The 17780-nt window shown below is 44.0% G+C and overlaps 1 protein-coding gene across 1 annotated transcript in view; it reads right to left on the bottom strand.

The window, feature by feature from the left end:
* Nucleotides 1–17780, bottom strand: part of RNF149 (ring finger protein 149) — a 28175-nt gene that overhangs the window by 8403 nt on the left and 1992 nt on the right. The window contains exons 2-5 of the mRNA XM_047781414.1: nt 9212–9462; nt 7521–7589; nt 3250–3332; nt 771–867 (exon numbers count right to left, since the gene is read on the bottom strand). Coding sequence (XP_047637370.1) covers nt 771–867; nt 3250–3332; nt 7521–7589; nt 9212–9462 — 500 coding nt within the window. The remainder of the gene's footprint in view (nt 1–770; nt 868–3249; nt 3333–7520; nt 7590–9211; nt 9463–17780) is intronic.

The raw sequence follows: 17780 nt of genomic DNA, 5'->3' as shown, positions 1-17780 counted from the left end.
TCTAAAAACAATTAAAAAAAAACCAACAATAATCTGGAAGAAGCTGTTTTCTCCCTCTTCAGGTCTATCCCCTCTTTTGGATTGCTGAGTGCTCAGACCCTAGAGGAAAGTCAACTTGCATCTGAAGGCTGATTTCCCATTACTGAGCCCTGTCACCTGGGGCTGCTTGTCTGTAAGCCGTGTGTCTAGTCAGTAAAACAGGGACAGTCACAGCACTGATGCACACAGAGGCTGGAGCTGGAAAGGTAATGAATGACCTACAGGGAAGGGGAGGAGTCACCTGCCCTCCTGTCTCCTGAGAAGGTGCCCTGGCGGCTCAGCACCGCAAGGGAACGGAGCACATTAGGTGCAGGATGCATTTCCCTGAGGCCCAGGTACCTGGGGGCTGGAGCCAAGAGGTGTGGGCATCTGCTTCCTCCTATGTCAAAGATGCACCTAGAGCCGGAAAAAGGAGGCAGCTGCTTCCAGCTTAGACATTTTCTAATACTTTTTGTTTCCAGGACACTGCCTGGCCCCCCACATTCTACCAAAGACACTGCTCCAAGGACGTACAAACTCTGGGGAGACCTCTAATATTATTCTATAACCAAATTTAGTTCAATGACTTTGAAGAATGTCTTAAGAATTCACTTTTAATAAAGAGGAAAGTCTTCAGGAACCACCAGGACGATGGGAGGATTTGGTCCACTCCTGCCTCTGGTCGGGAACAGAACGGATGCACTCGGGGAGAATTGGGGCAGAGGTTGAATATAAACAAAAATGCAACAAACCCAATATCCCAGGGCTTTGATGACATCAAGTTTACACATTGGACACGTGCGGTGATCCAAAAGCCATGGGTCAATGCATATTCTATGAAAAATATGCCTAAAAAAATTAAGTATGTGTTAATGTTTTAAAATAAATGCTTATATCTTATAAAGGAAACAACACATCCTACCAACTCATCTTCTCATTACACGTCAAATGCTGTCAGATCAACATCCAGTCTACCCACTTACCCTGGGTCCCTAGCTGTTCTAATTTCCAATTTAAACACCACCTGGCACTTGGAGGGAAATTCTCCCTTTGCTCCACAAATAGAGCAGAGCTCATTTTCACATCACCCAGGATGTATTTCTATGTGCCTCTGTGAGCCTTTAGGGGGAACTGTGGCATAATTAGCCCCAACAGAAACTAAGAGTAACGAACTCAACTGATCGTGCCTTACAGAAGTCTATACAATGACTCCAATGGAAATACAACAAAATATTAACAAATCATCTTCGGATTGTAGGCTTGGAAAAAAAAAAAAACCTTGTTATCTTATGTATTTTTTGTGTCATCTACATTTTTCTAGAATGAACATCTACTACTTTCAGAATAAAAAAAAAAAAAGAAAAGAAAATATGTATTGATTTTTCTTCATTTTCAGATACGTCCCAGCGGCCTCACTTCCCCTCCTGGGTGATGAGCCTATGTATTCTGTCTGCACCACAGATAAGGGGGTCACAGGGTGGGAGCCATACAGGTCAGGCCCAGAGACTACCTGTGCAACGTGACTCTGAACAAGCTCTCTGGGCCTCTGGAACTACACTGCAGGCTCTTCCGAGGAGCCAAGCTGTCACGTGCTTATTACTAGGGTGCTGGGCATGATAAACACCCTGTAACTCTTCATTATCATTACTGTCGTGGTTGTTGGAAGGCCTTCTCTTCCAAGAGAAGTCTGGATGTGCAGGTAGTGATAACGGCATGTCAGGACACAAGCCAGCCTGGTCCAGCTCGGCCTGGGACCCTTCCATCTGCAAACTGAAAATGACTGACCCACAGGAATCATTTTGAAAAACAAAAAGAAACGAGTTGGCTTTACTGGGAAATGTGTTTACTTCAAACACAGGAGAAAATCGGGAGGGGACACCCCACCAAGAAGACCAGGGATTGTGCATACAAGGCTCCAGTGCAAGCCCCAGTTCAGCTGTCAGGAGTACCCGGGTTTCCGCTAAAAGGAAATGGCCCCAAGGCTCCTCATCGAGAGGCATCCCAAGTGGGAAAGACTTGCCCTAAACCTAAACTGGCCTAGAGTACAAACTTTTTTCTCTTTTACTAATTTTCTATAGGACACCATCAACCAACACTGACCTCAACTCACCAACCCACAGAAACGCCTGTAGATTTAAGTTGGCTATCTTCATGCAGGAAAATTAATTTTGTTATTCTGATCCTCATTCCTTCATTTCCTCTACAGAACTGCTGAGAACTTAATTTGCTATAAAATACTGGTATATATACAAATCATTTTGCAAACATAAGGCAAAACACAACTGTAGGTTAACTTGTGAGCTGCTTCTAATAGGTGGGAAGTGTAATGAAAACTGATCAGTCCTAAAACATAATTTTTGTACACCTTTCGGGTAACAAAGCAATTTCTTAAAAAAGTTATCAAAGTATCCTACTATTCAAAAGGAGACATAACTTCCTGTGGCCAAAATAAAAATAAGTGAGGAATATTTATTTACTTACACAACCCCCCAAAGAACCCAAACCCGGGGTGCAAATAGTAGCAAAGCCTAATCTAAGAAAAAAGGCATCTCGGTGGAAAACAATAGACAAAAATACCTAAGGAGGTAATGTTATTTTTAAAACATTTCTGGAGTTCCCGTCGTGGCGCAGCAGAAACGAATCAGACTAGGAACCATGAGGTTATGGGTTTGATCCCTGGGTTAAGGATCCCGCGTTGCCATGAGCTGTGGTATAGGTTGAGGACGTGGCTCGGATCCTGTATGGCTGTGGTATTGGACAATAGCTGCAGCTCCAATTCGACCCCTAGCCTGGGAACTTCCATATGCTGCCGGTAGGGCCCTAAGAAGCCAAGCCTGAGGGGTGTCTGACAGTTGCTCCTGGCCCTCTCCCTGGGCCTGCGCCTGTCTCACTTGACTCTTTCTCCCCACACAGCACACCTTCTGCATCACTACATGGATCATGTTTTCCCGGGATCCTGATGAAGCCGTGCTTCTAAGACGAAAAGTCCTAATGGGTCTTAATGGTCACCTAAAGTCTCCAAGCAAAGCAATTTTTAAGTAAAACAATACAGGAGGCATCTTGAAGACCTGTGGGTAGTGCCAGCTTCTTTTCTCAAAGGAGAGATGATCCCAGGCTATCACGTGACAGCAAGATCCTCTTATCAGGAAACACATGTGTGTCAACTCTTTGGTCAGAATCCTCAAGCTTGTCTAGTTAATTTTTAACAGCTCAGGAAGTAAAAGAACGTACTTGCAAGGCAAAATTCTGATAACATCCTTTACTTTAAAATTTTCAATACACACTGCACAATTTTCAGCATCGACATCAATTCCCTGTAAAAAGAAGAGGAAAGAATTTACTATCTCCTTACGGGTATATAGTATATTCTTGGTAAAGCTTACTATAACAATAGAAACAAAAACGAAAATGAAAATCATTACAACCTGGGTAAAACAATGATGAATTCTATTCTACATTGGTACCTCCTGGAATTAAACAGATAACTTCTACTTGGTATTTGTTTTTACCACTATCAAGGGATTTGTTTTTTTAAAAAAGAATTTGGCTGAAAAAGAAAACATTTCATCATCTACCTAATCAGACACGAATAGTGTTTAAATCCTAGACTAGTCTTCATTGTTTTTAAGTGATCATATTTTAATGCAATGGTCTGCTTTATTATAATAAATGATTTTTCAAATATAAAATGTATAAAGAGAATGAATATCTAATTTTATACTTGTTTTCTGGAAATCATTAAAAACAAAACAAATAAAGCACTTTCATGAGAATTTGCTGCAGAACAGAGTCACAGCTTGCAAAAGAGAAAATGAAAATGACTAGGTACCTGAAAATATCCACCTCAGTAGTGATAAAAGAACTGCAAATTAAGGAGTTCCCATCATGGCTCAGTGGTTAACGAATCGACTAGGAACCATGAGGTTGTGGGTTCGATCTCTGGCCTTGCTCAGTGGTTAAGGATCTGGCGTTGCCGTGAGCTGTGGTGTAGGCCGGTGGCTACAGCTCCAATTAGACCCCTAGCCTGGGAACCTCCATATGCCAAGGGAGCAGACCTAGAAAAGGCAAAAAGACTACCCCCCCCCCAAAAAAAAAGAATTGCAAATTAAAGTAAGTTACGTTTTTCACATATGAAATTAACAAAGGCTAAAAACAAACAAAAATTGCTGTGGAATAAGCTGTCTTGTGAGAAAACTTCAACTTGTAACAATGTGTAGGTCATAGACCTTTTTAGTGGTGTCAGCGTCCCCACTCCCCATCTATCCAACTGGCCTCAACCCATCAACCAAAGTGGGCACAACTCGTCTGGTCATGTGATCCAAACAGGCCAATGAGACACTGTCTCTGGGCAGGGATTCAGGAACTAGCAAGCAGTGCCTGCAACTTTAGCAAGTTAATTATATGGAACACAGCTAAACAGCTATAACGTAACTATTATTTATTTATTTATTTTTTGCTTTTTAGGGCTGTACCTGCAGCATATCGAGGTTCCCAGGCTAGGGGTCAAATCTGAGCTATAGCTGACGGCCTAAACCACAGCCGCAGCAACTTGGGATCTGAGTTGTGCCTGAGACCTACACCACAGCTCATGGTAACACCGGATCCTTAACCCACTGAGTGAGGCCAGGAATTGAACCTACAACTTCATTGTTCCTAGTCAGATTCATTTCCATTAAGCCATGATGGGAACTCCTATAACATAATTATTTAAAAATATATATAGCCATATGGGTCACGTGTTAATAAGGAAGCAGTAAAAACTGAATCTCTACACGTAGATACTGCTATCAATGATTTATTAAAATTAACTTTATAAGAGCACTTAAAATTCTACATTGCAACTAAAGTAAACATTATCACCTGTTTCCACGTGCCATGGAAGAATGATAAAATCATTCTCATTTCCCAATGGTTTGCAAGCTTATACATTACTGTGACTGAGTCCGCAAGAAAAAAAAATCAGAAAACAAACACAGTTTCCAGAACTGGACAAGACGTAGACTTAGGAAAAAACAATTACTTTTCTGTACAAATTTAAAATGTAAAATTGCCAGAAAATCCATATTATATATCCTCATGGGCCATTTATGGATCCTCTTTTTTTTCACTTTTTTATAGGGCTGAACCTGCGGCATTATGGAAGTTCCTGGGCTAGAGGTCTAATCAGAGCTTGTCAGGAATTAGCTTGTCGGGAATTAGCTGTGGGCCTAATTCCCGACAAGTTTCAAAAAACAGTCTGTGGAAGCACATTTTCAAAAATGTTTTGTACAGGAAGAGGGTAATATCAATTTATTATGTTCTCCAAGACTCCAGGAAATTACACATATGAATCTATGTCTTCCCATATTTAAGGACAGATTATCTGGCAGGAGAGAAGACATGTTTCGAGAGGAACATAAAACTCTATGCTTGTCAGACAGCTGCCAGCCAAAGGCACAGTCTGTCCCAGGCCTCTGCTGAAGATTCTCCCCCAGGGACCCTTGTGATCTGCAAATCAGAAGTTCATCTTCCCAGGAGTAGGGAAACTTCTGTTTCTTTTACATTTCCAGTTCTAGACCTCCACAGGGAAAAAAACCAGGAGGCTGCAACTATGAAAGTTCACTGCTGTTACAATGGCAAGACACCTGGGAAGGAGTGCCGCCAACAGCACAATTCTAAGAGTATCTCAGTGTTAAATAGTCCACATAAACCACTAATGTCGGATTCCAAAGTTTGTAAATCAAAGGACTACAAAAGTAACAAGTGTTATTCTGCTCTAGTCCTTTAAGAAGGTCAAAAGAGGAGATGTGGGCCTAAGGGCACTTATGATGGGGCGGCAGGGCGGGGGTGGTGGAGACGAAGCCTGGACAACTCAGTGGACAAAACATACAAAAATCCAAACAACTGAACTGACCCATGGCTGAGTCAACACAGTTACCATTTCACAGCACGGAAAACAGGGCATTAAAAGAATAACTGTCTGCAGCAGCAACATTCTCCTTTTAAGGAATCTATCCTGAGGTTCTGAGATTTATCATCTGTTCTAGTCCAAAAAGGCTTCTCAACTCTGGTACAGTGTTGGCCTCCTAAGTCTCAGGTTGGACATGTGACAATGTTTCTTTTTTTAAAAAAAGGAGTTGTAAAAACATCTTTTCTCCCCCTCTCCATAAATCCCAGTATTTCCCCCGCCCCGGTAATTAAGAGAATCAGAGAGAATGCACTGAGTGACTGAGTGTGAGATTTAACAGAGGTGGACTGAAGCCTCAGGGTCTGCGGTAGAGACTGTGCAGTCGCCTGCATTTGACCAAGAGGTGCAGGGTGGACATGTCTGCACAGTCCAATCTGGCAGCAATTGGCCAGTGTGGCTGCCTGAGCATCTGAAACGTAGCCAGTGTAACTGAGGAACTGAATTTTGAGTGAATTCACTTCAATTCAGAGAGGGGTATGTAGCTAGTGGTACCCTCTCTGACAGCACAGGTCTGGAAGGCTCTTCACATACAAAAGAGGGTTTCTGCTAACTCTCCTTTAAAATAAACACATATGTGAAAAATACTTAAAAAAAAAGGGAGTTCCCGTCGTGGCGCAGTGGTTAACGAATCCGACTAGGAACCATGAGGTTGCGGGTTCGGTCCCTGCCCTTGCTCAGTGGGTTAACGATCCGGCGTTGCCCTGAGCTGTGGTGTAGGTCGCAGACGCGGCTCGGATCCCGCATTGCTGTGGCTCTGGCGTAGGCCGGTGGCTACAGCTCCGATTCAACCCCTGGCCTGGGAACCTCCATATGCCGTGGGAGCGGCCCAAGAAATAGCAACAACAACAACAACAACAACAAAAAAAAGAAAAAAAGAAAGAGATGGACAGATTTCAAAGGCAATCTTTTTTTTTTTGTCTTTTTGTCTTTTTGTTGTTGTTGTTGCTATTTCTTGGGCCGCTTCCGAGGCATATGGAGGTTCCCAGGCTAGGGGTCCAACCGGAGCTGTAGCCACCACCGGCCTACGCCAGAGCCACAGCAATGCGGGATCCGAGCCGCGTCTGTGACCTACACCACAACTCACGGCAACGCCGGATCGTTAACCCACTGAGCAAGGGCAGGGACTGAACCCGCAACCTCATGGTTCCTAGTTGGATTCGTTAACCACTGTGCCATGACGGAACTCCTCAAAGGCAATCTTATGGTTACCACAGGGGAAACTGTGGGGAAGGGGAAGGATGGGGGAGGGGAAGTCATACACATGACTGCACAGAACAGAAGTGATGAGGAATGGAACCCTACTGTGCAGCTCAAGAAATCTACTCAGCAGTTTATAAAAACCACAAAGGGCAAAAAGAATGGACATATGGCCAGTTTGCTAAGCTGTACACCTGAAACTGATAAATGCTGTATATTGACTACAGTAAAATTTAAAAAAGGGGGAAAAAAAAAAATCACACTAACTAGCCAGAACTCCAGTTGATCAAGGAGTTTACACATATAAACACATTTGTATTTTAGCCTAAACAAACAAAAACAACCATGAAAACATTACCTTTTCTCCATGCTTTACAGTATGAAGAGGAAGCTGGCCAATAACTTTCTTTGTTTCTTTTCTGTGGCTCTTAGGTAGGAAAAAAAATCAGTATTATTATTGTTGAAAATTTTAAGTTATTATTTTAAAAAATGCATATAACATAAGCAAGCTTACAGAAAAAAATTTTCATTTAAAAAGCAGGAGTTCCTGTCATGGCTCAGTGATTAACGAATCCGCCTAGGAACCATGAGGATGCAGGTCCGATCCCTGGCCTTGCTCAGTGGGTTAAGGACCCAGCGTTGCCATGAGCTGTGGTGTAGGTCACAGATATGGCTTGGATCCCACATTACTGTGACTGTGATGTAGGCCACCAGCTATAGCTCCGACTCAATCCCTAGCCTGGGAACCTCCACATGCCACGGGTGCAGCCCCTAAAAGACAGAAAAAATAAAAAAGCAAAGTTAAATAACTACAATGAGAATAACTGTTAAAAAATTACCATTAAAGTCCAAATGTTCAGAACAGCCTCATGGAGCTGTTTGTTAAAGAATACTTTTCCTTTTATCGGCTGCACCCAAGGCATGTGGAAGTTCCTGGGCCAGGGATGGAACCCATGCCACAGCAGTGACAACACCAGATCCTTAACTGTTAGGCCACCAGGGAACTCCAAGAATACTTTCTTTTTTCCTTTTCTTTTTACAGCCACACCTGCAGCTTATGGAGGTTCCCAGGCTAGGGACCAAATCAGAGCTACAGCTGCCAGCCTACACCACAGCCACAGCAACACTAGATCTGAGCTGCACTTGCAATGTACACCACTGCTTGCAGCAACACCAGATCCTTAACCCACTGAGCGAGGCCAGGGAGAGAAACTACATCTTCTCAGAAACTATTTTGGGTTCTTAACCCACTGAACCACAGTGGGAACTCCTACTTATTTTCGATTCCATGTCTGAAGAAGAAACCAAACTTATGTTTAAATAGTAGTCAGTTGAGGATGGGGAGTGACACATTCACAGCTGTTAATGACCCTAAAAGGAAGGGGCTGTGTGGTCAGAGAGGGACGCTGACCCAGAAATGACCATCCTTTGCTCAGAGAGCCCTGAGGGCAATTTTCAAGGCAACAAGGTGAGTGTGGGGTCCAGAGGCCACCTGGGGACGCCTCTGGTTCTTCAACAGCTCTGACTGCAGCTCCGGAATAAAGAGGGGAGGCCTGGTAGACCCCAGTTCCTCTACCCCACACCCTTTTGTCATCCCTTTACGTCTGGAAAGGTCAGAGGACTCTGCAGGGACAGAACGTGACCTGGGTTTAAAGGTAACTCATTTCCCCTAGGACAGAAAGTTTAATTCATTCTAATTTAAAACTTGTGTCACCACCCCACCCCACCCCCGCCTATGAATACCTAAAGTTTCTCTTCTTTTTTTCTTTTTTTGGGGGGCCATGCCCATGGCACGCAGAAGTTCCTGGGCCTGGGACTGAACCCGTGCCACAGCGGTGACTCCAGGCACTGCAGTGGCAATGCCAGATACTTAACCTGCTGCGCCAGCAGGGAACGCCAACACTTGGATACTGAGTGATAATGAAATTAAGAATACTGCCCAATACCTTCTAGCAACATGCAGGGGAAATATTTAGGAACTATCATTGAAAAGCAACTATCGACAAGAAAACATTAAAACCAAATATAGAAAGAGTTATCCATGATTACCTGACTTCCAAACTGAGAGCCCGTATACAGGAAGCGCTGGATATAGTAAAAGATTAGCCAGGCTAAGGAGATGATCATCATGGTGATGAAGGCGATGGCCACAAACACCACAGACTGACCACTGAGGAACTCCTGGACGTGGCGGGTGCCAACCCCTATGGTCATTTTGACTGGAATGTCTTTTTGCACCAGCTCCAAAATTTCTCTTCCTTTTGGGTAGCTAACCATAATGACCACTGTATCTCCAGTTCCTGGAGGAAAGAACAAAGAAATCAATAGGAAGACAAAATAAGATACAGAGACAGTTGAGCTTCCGGCATATACAACTGAAAACTGTGATGAAATGGATCCTGTTCAAGGAAGATCTGTCTCCAGAGAGGAGACTGCTTCCATGAGTAGGATAAATCATGAAGAACTACCCCCTAGAAAGCAAGAGCCCCCACCTAACCCCTGACTCCCGGTTCTGTTTTATGGGTGAATTCTACCTTCAAATCTTTCAACAGAGCACGTAACATGAATGACATTTAAAGTGTTCACAGCACAAGTTCCCATCGTGGCTCAGTGGTTAATGAACCTGACTAGTATTCATGAGACACAGGTTCGATTCCTGGCTTGCTCAGTGGGTTAAGGATCGGGCGTTGCCCCCCTGAACTGTGGTATAGGTCGAAGACACGGCTCAGATCCTTCGTTGCTGTGGCTGTGGTGTAGGCCAGCAGCTGTAGCCCCGATTCGACCCCATAGCTTGGGAACCTTCATATGCCATGGGTGTGGCCCTAAAAAAAGACAAAAATAAAGTGCTCACAGCAGATTAAAAAAAATAAAAAGGAGATCTTTAAAATTATTTCCAAGATAATAAACCAAAAATGGTAACAAAATACCAACAGAAGAACCACACAGACCAATTTCACTTGTGTTGAAATGTTAACAGGACGCTGAAAGCATCTCATTAACTCTGGGAGGATTTCTACTATGATCACTATTATTTCGCGTTGCCCCAAGGGCCTGAGCAGACATAAGACAAAAGTAAGAGAGAAATAAAATGGGATAAAATAGCAATTTTATTTTATTTTTTTTATTTTCCCACTGTACAGCAAGGGGGTCAGGTTATCCTTACATGTATACATTACAATTACATTTTTCCCCCACCCTTTCTTCTGCTGCAACATGAGTATCTAGACAAAGTTCTCAATGCTATTCAGCAGGATCTCCTTGTAAATCTATTCTAAGTTGTGTCTGATAAGTCCAAGCTCCCGATCCCTCCCACTCCCTCCCCCTTCCCCTCCCATCAGGCAGCCACAAGTCTCTTCTCCAAGTTAAAATAGCAATTTTAGATGACTCATCTAGAAATTTATTTCTTAAATTATTAGTAGGATTTAAAAAACCTTAAAAAAGTTCACTTAGGGGAAAAATAAGAATAATCAGGAAGAAGTTCCCACTGTGGCTTACTGGATTGAGAACTTGACATAGACTCTATGAGGATGCAGGATCAATCCCTGGCCTTGCTCAGTGGGTTAAGGATCTAGCATTGCTGTGGCTGTGGCGTAGGCCGGCAGCTGCAGCTCCGATTTGACCCCTAGCCTGGGAACCTCCATATGCCGCAGGTGCGGCTGTAAAAAGAAAAAAAAAGATCAGGAAAACTTTGTAAAGAGTAAAACCAGGACAAGCCTTTATGTCAAAGGAATTCAAGTAGCACATGATGATAACCAGGATGGGAGAGAAGTCCAGAAACCAGACGCAAATACATGAAAAAATTCAGTAAATGATACAAGTGGAAGTTCAAATCAATGGGGTAAAATGGATAATTTTTTTAAAAACCAGTGTGGCTGCAATTTTCACCTGAGGATAAAAAAAGCTGCATCCCTTCCTCTCAACTTATGCCCAAATAAATTCCCACCAAATCAAAGATTTAAATATAAAAAAGAGAAAATACAAAAGAGCCAGAAGAAACAAAGGAATTAAAAAATGCTATTAAAAAACTTTTCCAAGTGTGAAAAATCGCCTCAGAGGTTACTGAAAAAATACACTAAAGAAAAAGATTTAACCAACTAACCAACTATATAAAGACAAAAATTTTCTGCCCTGGCTAAAAGAGCAAAAATCAAAGATTCCTGATCAAAAGAGTATATGGTCCACAGGGGGAAAATACATGTAACCTAACAAAAACAAAAAACTCATTTCCTCTAAGAAAGAGAGCAACAGAAAAATCAAGGAAATGAGGTCACTTTGCAGAAAATAAAATACAAAAGGGATTAAAAAAAAAAAAAAAACAAAAGCCGGTAGCTTCAGTGAGATGTAATTCACAACATAAAATTCACCCTTTAAATGTGTATGATTTGATGGTTTTCAGTATACTCCTAAAGGTACCACTACCACTATCTAATCCCTAACACCTTCATCACCCTCGAAATAGAAATCCTGTACAGGGAGTTCCCGTCGTGGCGCAGTGGTTAACGAATCCAACTAGGAACCATGAGGTTGCAGGTTGGGTCCCTGCCCTTGCTCAGTGGGTTAACGTTCCGGCGTTGCCGTGAGCTGTGGTGTAGGTTGCAGACGCGGCTCGGATCCTGCGTTGCTGTGGCTCTGGCTTAGGCTGGTGGCCACAGCTCCTATTAGACCCCTGGCCTGGGAACCTCCATATGCCGCAGGAGCGGCCCAAGAAATAGCAAAAAGACAAAAAAAAAAAAAAAAGAAATCCTGTACACACTATGGTCACCCCTCAACAAATGGATTTTTTTTTCTTTTTAGGGCCACACCTGCGGCATATGGAAGTTCCCAAGCTAGGGATCGAATCAGAGCTGCAATTAAGACCTTCGCCACAGCCATGGCAACTTGAGATCCAAGCTCCACCTGTGACCTACACCACAGCTCACGGCAATGCTGGATCCTTAACCCACTGAGCATGGCCAGGGATCAAATCTGCAACCTCACGGACATGGTGTCAGGTTCTGAGACACAATGGGAACTCCAACAAATGGATTTTAAACATATGAAAAGATATGTTACAAATGAAAACATTAAACCTAAAAGACTGGCAAACATCAAAAAGTCTGACGCACCATACTGGCAGGATTAAAGAGCACAAATCTGCACTCTTGCTGGGGTAGTGAATGATTACAATCGGGTATGGAGGGCAATGGCTATTAACAGGTTTTTAAGTGCATTTGTCTCCTTGATCCAGCAATTCCACATCTGAGAACTTAATCCCAGATAGACTTGTGTATGCACACAGGAGGAACCGATAAAGAGGTTCATTGGCAACATTTTCCCTAAGTTTTAGGGATCACAATTTAAAAGTCCACCAGGAAGAAAATATATAAATTATAGTATGTGTACACAGATGAAGGCAGCGGCTCTGTTAATACTGACAGTACTGAAAACAAGAGAAAGAAAGCAGTGTATAAAACTGTGGACAAGAGGTCCCCATGGTCGTATCAACACAAACTACCCTGAAGACCACCGCAGAGATTGGGGACCCTGACTGCCTGGGGGGCAGGGGGAGTGGGACAGAATTAAAATTCTCTACCAAGTGTACTTATTACCTACTCAAAATTTAATTTTAAAAAATACATTTGGGGAGTTCCCATTGTGGCTCAGTGCAAACGAATCTGACTAGTATCCATGAGGATGCAGGTTCAATCCCTGGCCTCGCTCAGTGGGTTAAAGGATCCAGGGTTGCCATGAGCTGTGGTGTAGGTCACAGAGGTGGCTTGGATCTGGCGTTGCTGTGGCTGTGGTGTAGACACGACGGCTACAGCTCCTCATTCAACCCCTAGCCTGGGAACCTCCACGTGCTGCAGGTGCGGCCCTAAAAAGACAAAAAAATAATAAAAATACATTTTAAAAAAATAATAATAAAATAAAAAATACATTTAAAGACTGTTCACTGGCACTACACTGACACCACACCCTAATACTATTTTACCCAAGAGAGAAATTTAATCTGTAGCAAATCTGCCATGACCCTCGGCTGTCTGTCAGGATTTAGTTACTGAAACACCAGAAGGGCGCCCTTCTCCAGTGGCTCCTGTCTGGAGGCCAATCCCATGACCTAGCCCTAAAAGTGTCACTTAGCGAGCACCAGGCTGTCTGCCATCCCTGGGGAGACGCACTAAGGAGAAGGCATTTCCTGCCTACAGGGAATCAACATCTAGTGGCCTCAGAGACAAACATAGCAACAAGGATGAAAGCTTCAACACTTATGGTTATGGGGCACTTCATCAGTCTGCGAGCCTTTCCTATAAATTAAATTTCCTTTGGTGGAAAATCTCAAGCACCGACTAAAGTAGAAAGATCAGCCTCGTGAATCCCAGGTACCTGGCTCCTCCTTTTTTAACAGAAAACAAGACAGTTTCTATGCCATGGTACCGATACAATGATCTCTGGGTGTTGATGGGGAAAATCAACTCTGAAGCACTTGGACATCTCACTGGAGGCAGAAAAAGGTGAGTTATCATTTTACAGACAAGGGCAGAGGAACCTTAAAAGAGTTGTTCACTCCCCCTCTTGTTTCAGGGCCTGGAGACCCAGCTCCTAGGGGTACCTCTGCCCGGCCCCCTTGATGCGGGGGGACGGGGGGGGAAGAGGGGTGTCTGGGTGGCCAGACAGGGCCACAAGGACTGGGTCCTCTGAGAATATTTCTTCAGCTGTAAAATGGGGATGAGAACTTTTCTATTTTGGACTGTCACTTATTTAGCAGGAACGTGGAATAACAAAAAAGCTGCAGAAAGGTTGCAATCATTTTCCTTGGGGTGGGAGGGGACTCTTTCGCTGGGAAGTAAGAGGAAGATGGACAAGGAAGAGGTCACCAAGCAAAAGACGGGAGCTTTCTGAGGCTGCGAGACCATCACAAAAGCCTATCTGGGGTGGTGACTGGTCCGGTTTGGTTAGTGACTAAATATACATCCAGGCATCCCATTTATCCCATTATCCCCTGTGCAGCACAAAGAACCCAGCACATTAGTGTTTCATAAATATTTGTTGAATGAATATTTCAATATTCAATATTTCCAGTGCTGAGAACACTGGAAACCTCAAGGGAGAGGCTGCAGACACTCCACGATTATCAGAAGGACACCTTAAACTGAAAACATCTCCAGCATCACAAAGTTTTCACCGAGGAAATTCTTAGTTCACTAAGTTACAAGAAATCATTAAAAAAAAATATATATATATATATATAGTCTGGGCTAAGGGCTAAACCATTTGCTATACTCTAATTACAGTAGTAAGATGGCTTCTGGAAATGACTTTATATTAAACTCAGAATGAAGACTTCTATCCTGTGACTGGCTTTTGGGGGGCCTGTTTGGGGATAACTGGTGCAGGGCAGCTGAGTAACCCTCCCCAGACAGTCCTGGAAGGGGGCGGGGCGGGGGGGGGGCGCTGGTGGCACATGAGAGCAAGTCACAGCTGATTTCCAAACCAAGCAGCCGAATTTCCTCACAGAAGGCACACTCAGTCTTGGGGCAGGGGGACAAAGAGCCCCTTGAATGTTTTTCTTCCCATGGCCTCACATCGCTACCAATCACATTTGGCCAAAAAGGAACATCCTGTGTAGCGCCTGCCTGCCTGCCTGCCTGCCTGCCGCCGCCGCCCCCCACGGCCCCAAGTCCCCAGAGACCCCACCACTAACAGGAACACTCCTGGAAGGCAGTCTGTTTCTGTCTTACACTCAGAGCAAGGTCCTGTACACAGCACGTGATCATAAACCTACTTGCCAAATAACAGTTCCCCTTATCACCTTCTCAAAAGAAAACACCAACCAAAAAAATCTGTCTTGGTCAACAGCTTCAAAATTCTGGAGGGTCACATTCGAGTCCAGGGTACCATGTCTCCTCCCAAGGAAACTATTTCAAGTGGACTTCAACACTCTCTTGAAGGAGATGGCAACTCTTAAAATATTTAAAGTAGTGGATTAGATTTCTGTTCTAGAAAACTGATGCAGCAAACAAGAAATACACTCTGAAGTTCCAGCAAGAGAAACCCATGGTTGCTTCTTGTTTTCCAATAACTTAACTTCCATATTCTCTCCCCCATCCGGCTTCTGCCTCCATGATTTGACTTATCTCAGTTCTTACATTCATGGTCAAACTAACTTATCATGTTTGCATGATCTGTATCAGGTGCCCTTCCTTGATGCTTTCTAAGCACCTGTGCATATAATGCTCTCAGGGTCCAAACCGTTATTGCCTAGGGAGGTCTGTTTATGGCTCCAATAATGCCTAAAAAGGTCTGTTTATTGGCTGTGAACTCCTCAAAGTCTGCCGTGGTCTTAGGCATTTCTACCCTCAAGCAGGTGCCATACTTGGCCCAGTGTGGCTGTTCTGTGTCTATCTATCTGCCAAAGAAAAAGGAACTGGCTTTGGGCATTTGACTAGCAATCCTTATAGCTGTCCTGATTAAGTCATGATCTATTTTAGAACCCCCCAAATTACCGATTTAAATACAAATGTCTTATACTGGATTGTAGCCGTCAAGCAACAGGTTTAAGAAAAAATGTTGATATTCTGAGACTTGGGAGGAGACCATCATGACTGGAGTCTACCAGCAGCCACCTTGACCTATTTCATAGTGTCCCAGTGTCACACAGCAACACAGAACCGATGATCACTGGTTTCTGCTGGCTCTGGCCACATTCTGACAAAACACAAGAAACCCAAGTCTGAGCAGCCGTCAAGGTTCGGCATGACACTTCAAATTCAAGTCAAAGCTGGTTCCTCTTCTGACTTAATTCTGCTTACTCCATTCCTAATCTTTTTTTTTTTTTTTTTGCTTTTTAGAGCCACACCCTAGGCATATAGAGGTTCCCAGGCTAGGAGTCATAGCAGAGCTACAGCTGCAGGGCATAGCCACAGCCATAGCCACACAGGATCCGCACCGCATCTGCAACCTACACCACAGTTCATGGCAATGCCGGATCCTTAACTCACTGAGCAAGGCCAGGGATCAAACTGCGTCCTCATGGATGCCAATCAGATTCATTAACCACTGAATCACGACGGGAACTCTTCTGTTCTTATTTCTAATCTGAGAATTGCATATGCTGTGAGGCGGCCAAAAAAAAAAAAAAAGCCATGACACATCTGTACCCTGGTCCCCAGAGGGCAGAGTTCTGAGAATGACAGGGTCATTCTTTCCCACTAATAGTCACCACTGTGGTATAGGCCCTTACATTTCTGCTTGGACCATAGATGCGTCCCCTGTTCCCAGCTTTCCCTCTGTTTAACCCTCTGGTGACACTGCTACCAGATTAGTCTCTCTTTAAGTCAGTGGTTCAAAATATTGGCTGATATTATCACTCTTTCTGCCTCCCGGATATTTGGCTACACCTGGAGACATTTTTGGTTGTCACAGCTGCCGGGTGTGCTGGTACTCATGGGTAGAGGCCAGGACAGGCCCCCACAACAGAGAATGATCTGGTCATAGATCACCATGGTACCAAAGGCCAGTCACTGAAATTCTTTGGGCATTAGTTTTCTCATCTGTAAAATGGGGTTAAAAGTACCTGACTCTGCACTGGGAACTTTCGCACTTAAAAAAAAAAAAATTAGATGTTAAAATATAAGGAAGCAGGTTGCTGAACCATGGTTAGAACAAATGCTATTAGCCGGAAAAGTTTTTTTTTTTTGCTTTTTTTATGGGCCACACTCGTGGCATTTGAAAGTACCCAGGCTAGAGGTCCAACAGGAGCTGCAGCTGCCAGCCTATGCCACAGCCACGCCAGATCTGAGCCGTATCTGCAAACTATACCACAGCTCATGGCACTGCCGGATTCCTGACCCACCGAGCGAAGCCAGGGACCAAACCCACATTCTCATAGATACTAGTTGGATTCATTTCTGCTGTGCCACCATGGGAACTCCCTAGCTGGAAAGATGTAAATGTTATTATCGAAAAATGCAGTTAACAGAAAACTGTGGGCTGGAAAAGAACTGCTGTGGGTGGGGTGAGCCCACATTAGGAAGTAGATTCAGAGAGTTCCCTGGTGGCCTGACAGTTAAGGACTCAGCATTGTCACTGCTGTGGCACTGGTTCAATCCCTGGCCTGGGAACTTTTTTTTTCTCTTTTTTAGGGCCACACCTGCAACATGGAAATTCTCAGGCTAGGGACTGAATCAGAGCTGCACCTGTGACCTACACAGCAGCTCACAGAAACACTAGACCCTTAACCCTCTGAGCGAGGCCAAGGATCAAACCCAAATCCTCATGGATACTAGTCTGGTTCGCTACCCTTGAACCACAAGGAAACTCCTGGCCTGGGAACTTCTGCATGCCACTGGCACCGCCGAAAAAGAGGTAAACTCAGACGTGCTGGCAAGGACCCAGCATTAGAGAACCCTCACAGGCTGCCTGCCTGCTTTCTTTGACGGAACCCTGTCTACTGGCTGTATCTGGGATGCTGTGTAAAACCCGACAGGACTTTTCACTGCAGTCCATGACTTGGGTCCAAAGCATAACTGGAATAAAATGCCACCATGAGGACATCTGTTCCCATTTCCTCTCCAAACCCACTTCCTCTCTGTTGTAACTGAGGAATTTCCCCTCTCCTTTCTGAGGTCAACCCCCCAAG

This window comes from Phacochoerus africanus, chromosome 5 (assembly GCF_016906955.1).
Source record: "Phacochoerus africanus isolate WHEZ1 chromosome 5, ROS_Pafr_v1, whole genome shotgun sequence".
Classification (NCBI taxonomy): domain Eukaryota; kingdom Metazoa; phylum Chordata; class Mammalia; order Artiodactyla; family Suidae; genus Phacochoerus; species Phacochoerus africanus.
This window is presented reverse-complemented; position numbering and strand designations above follow the sequence as displayed.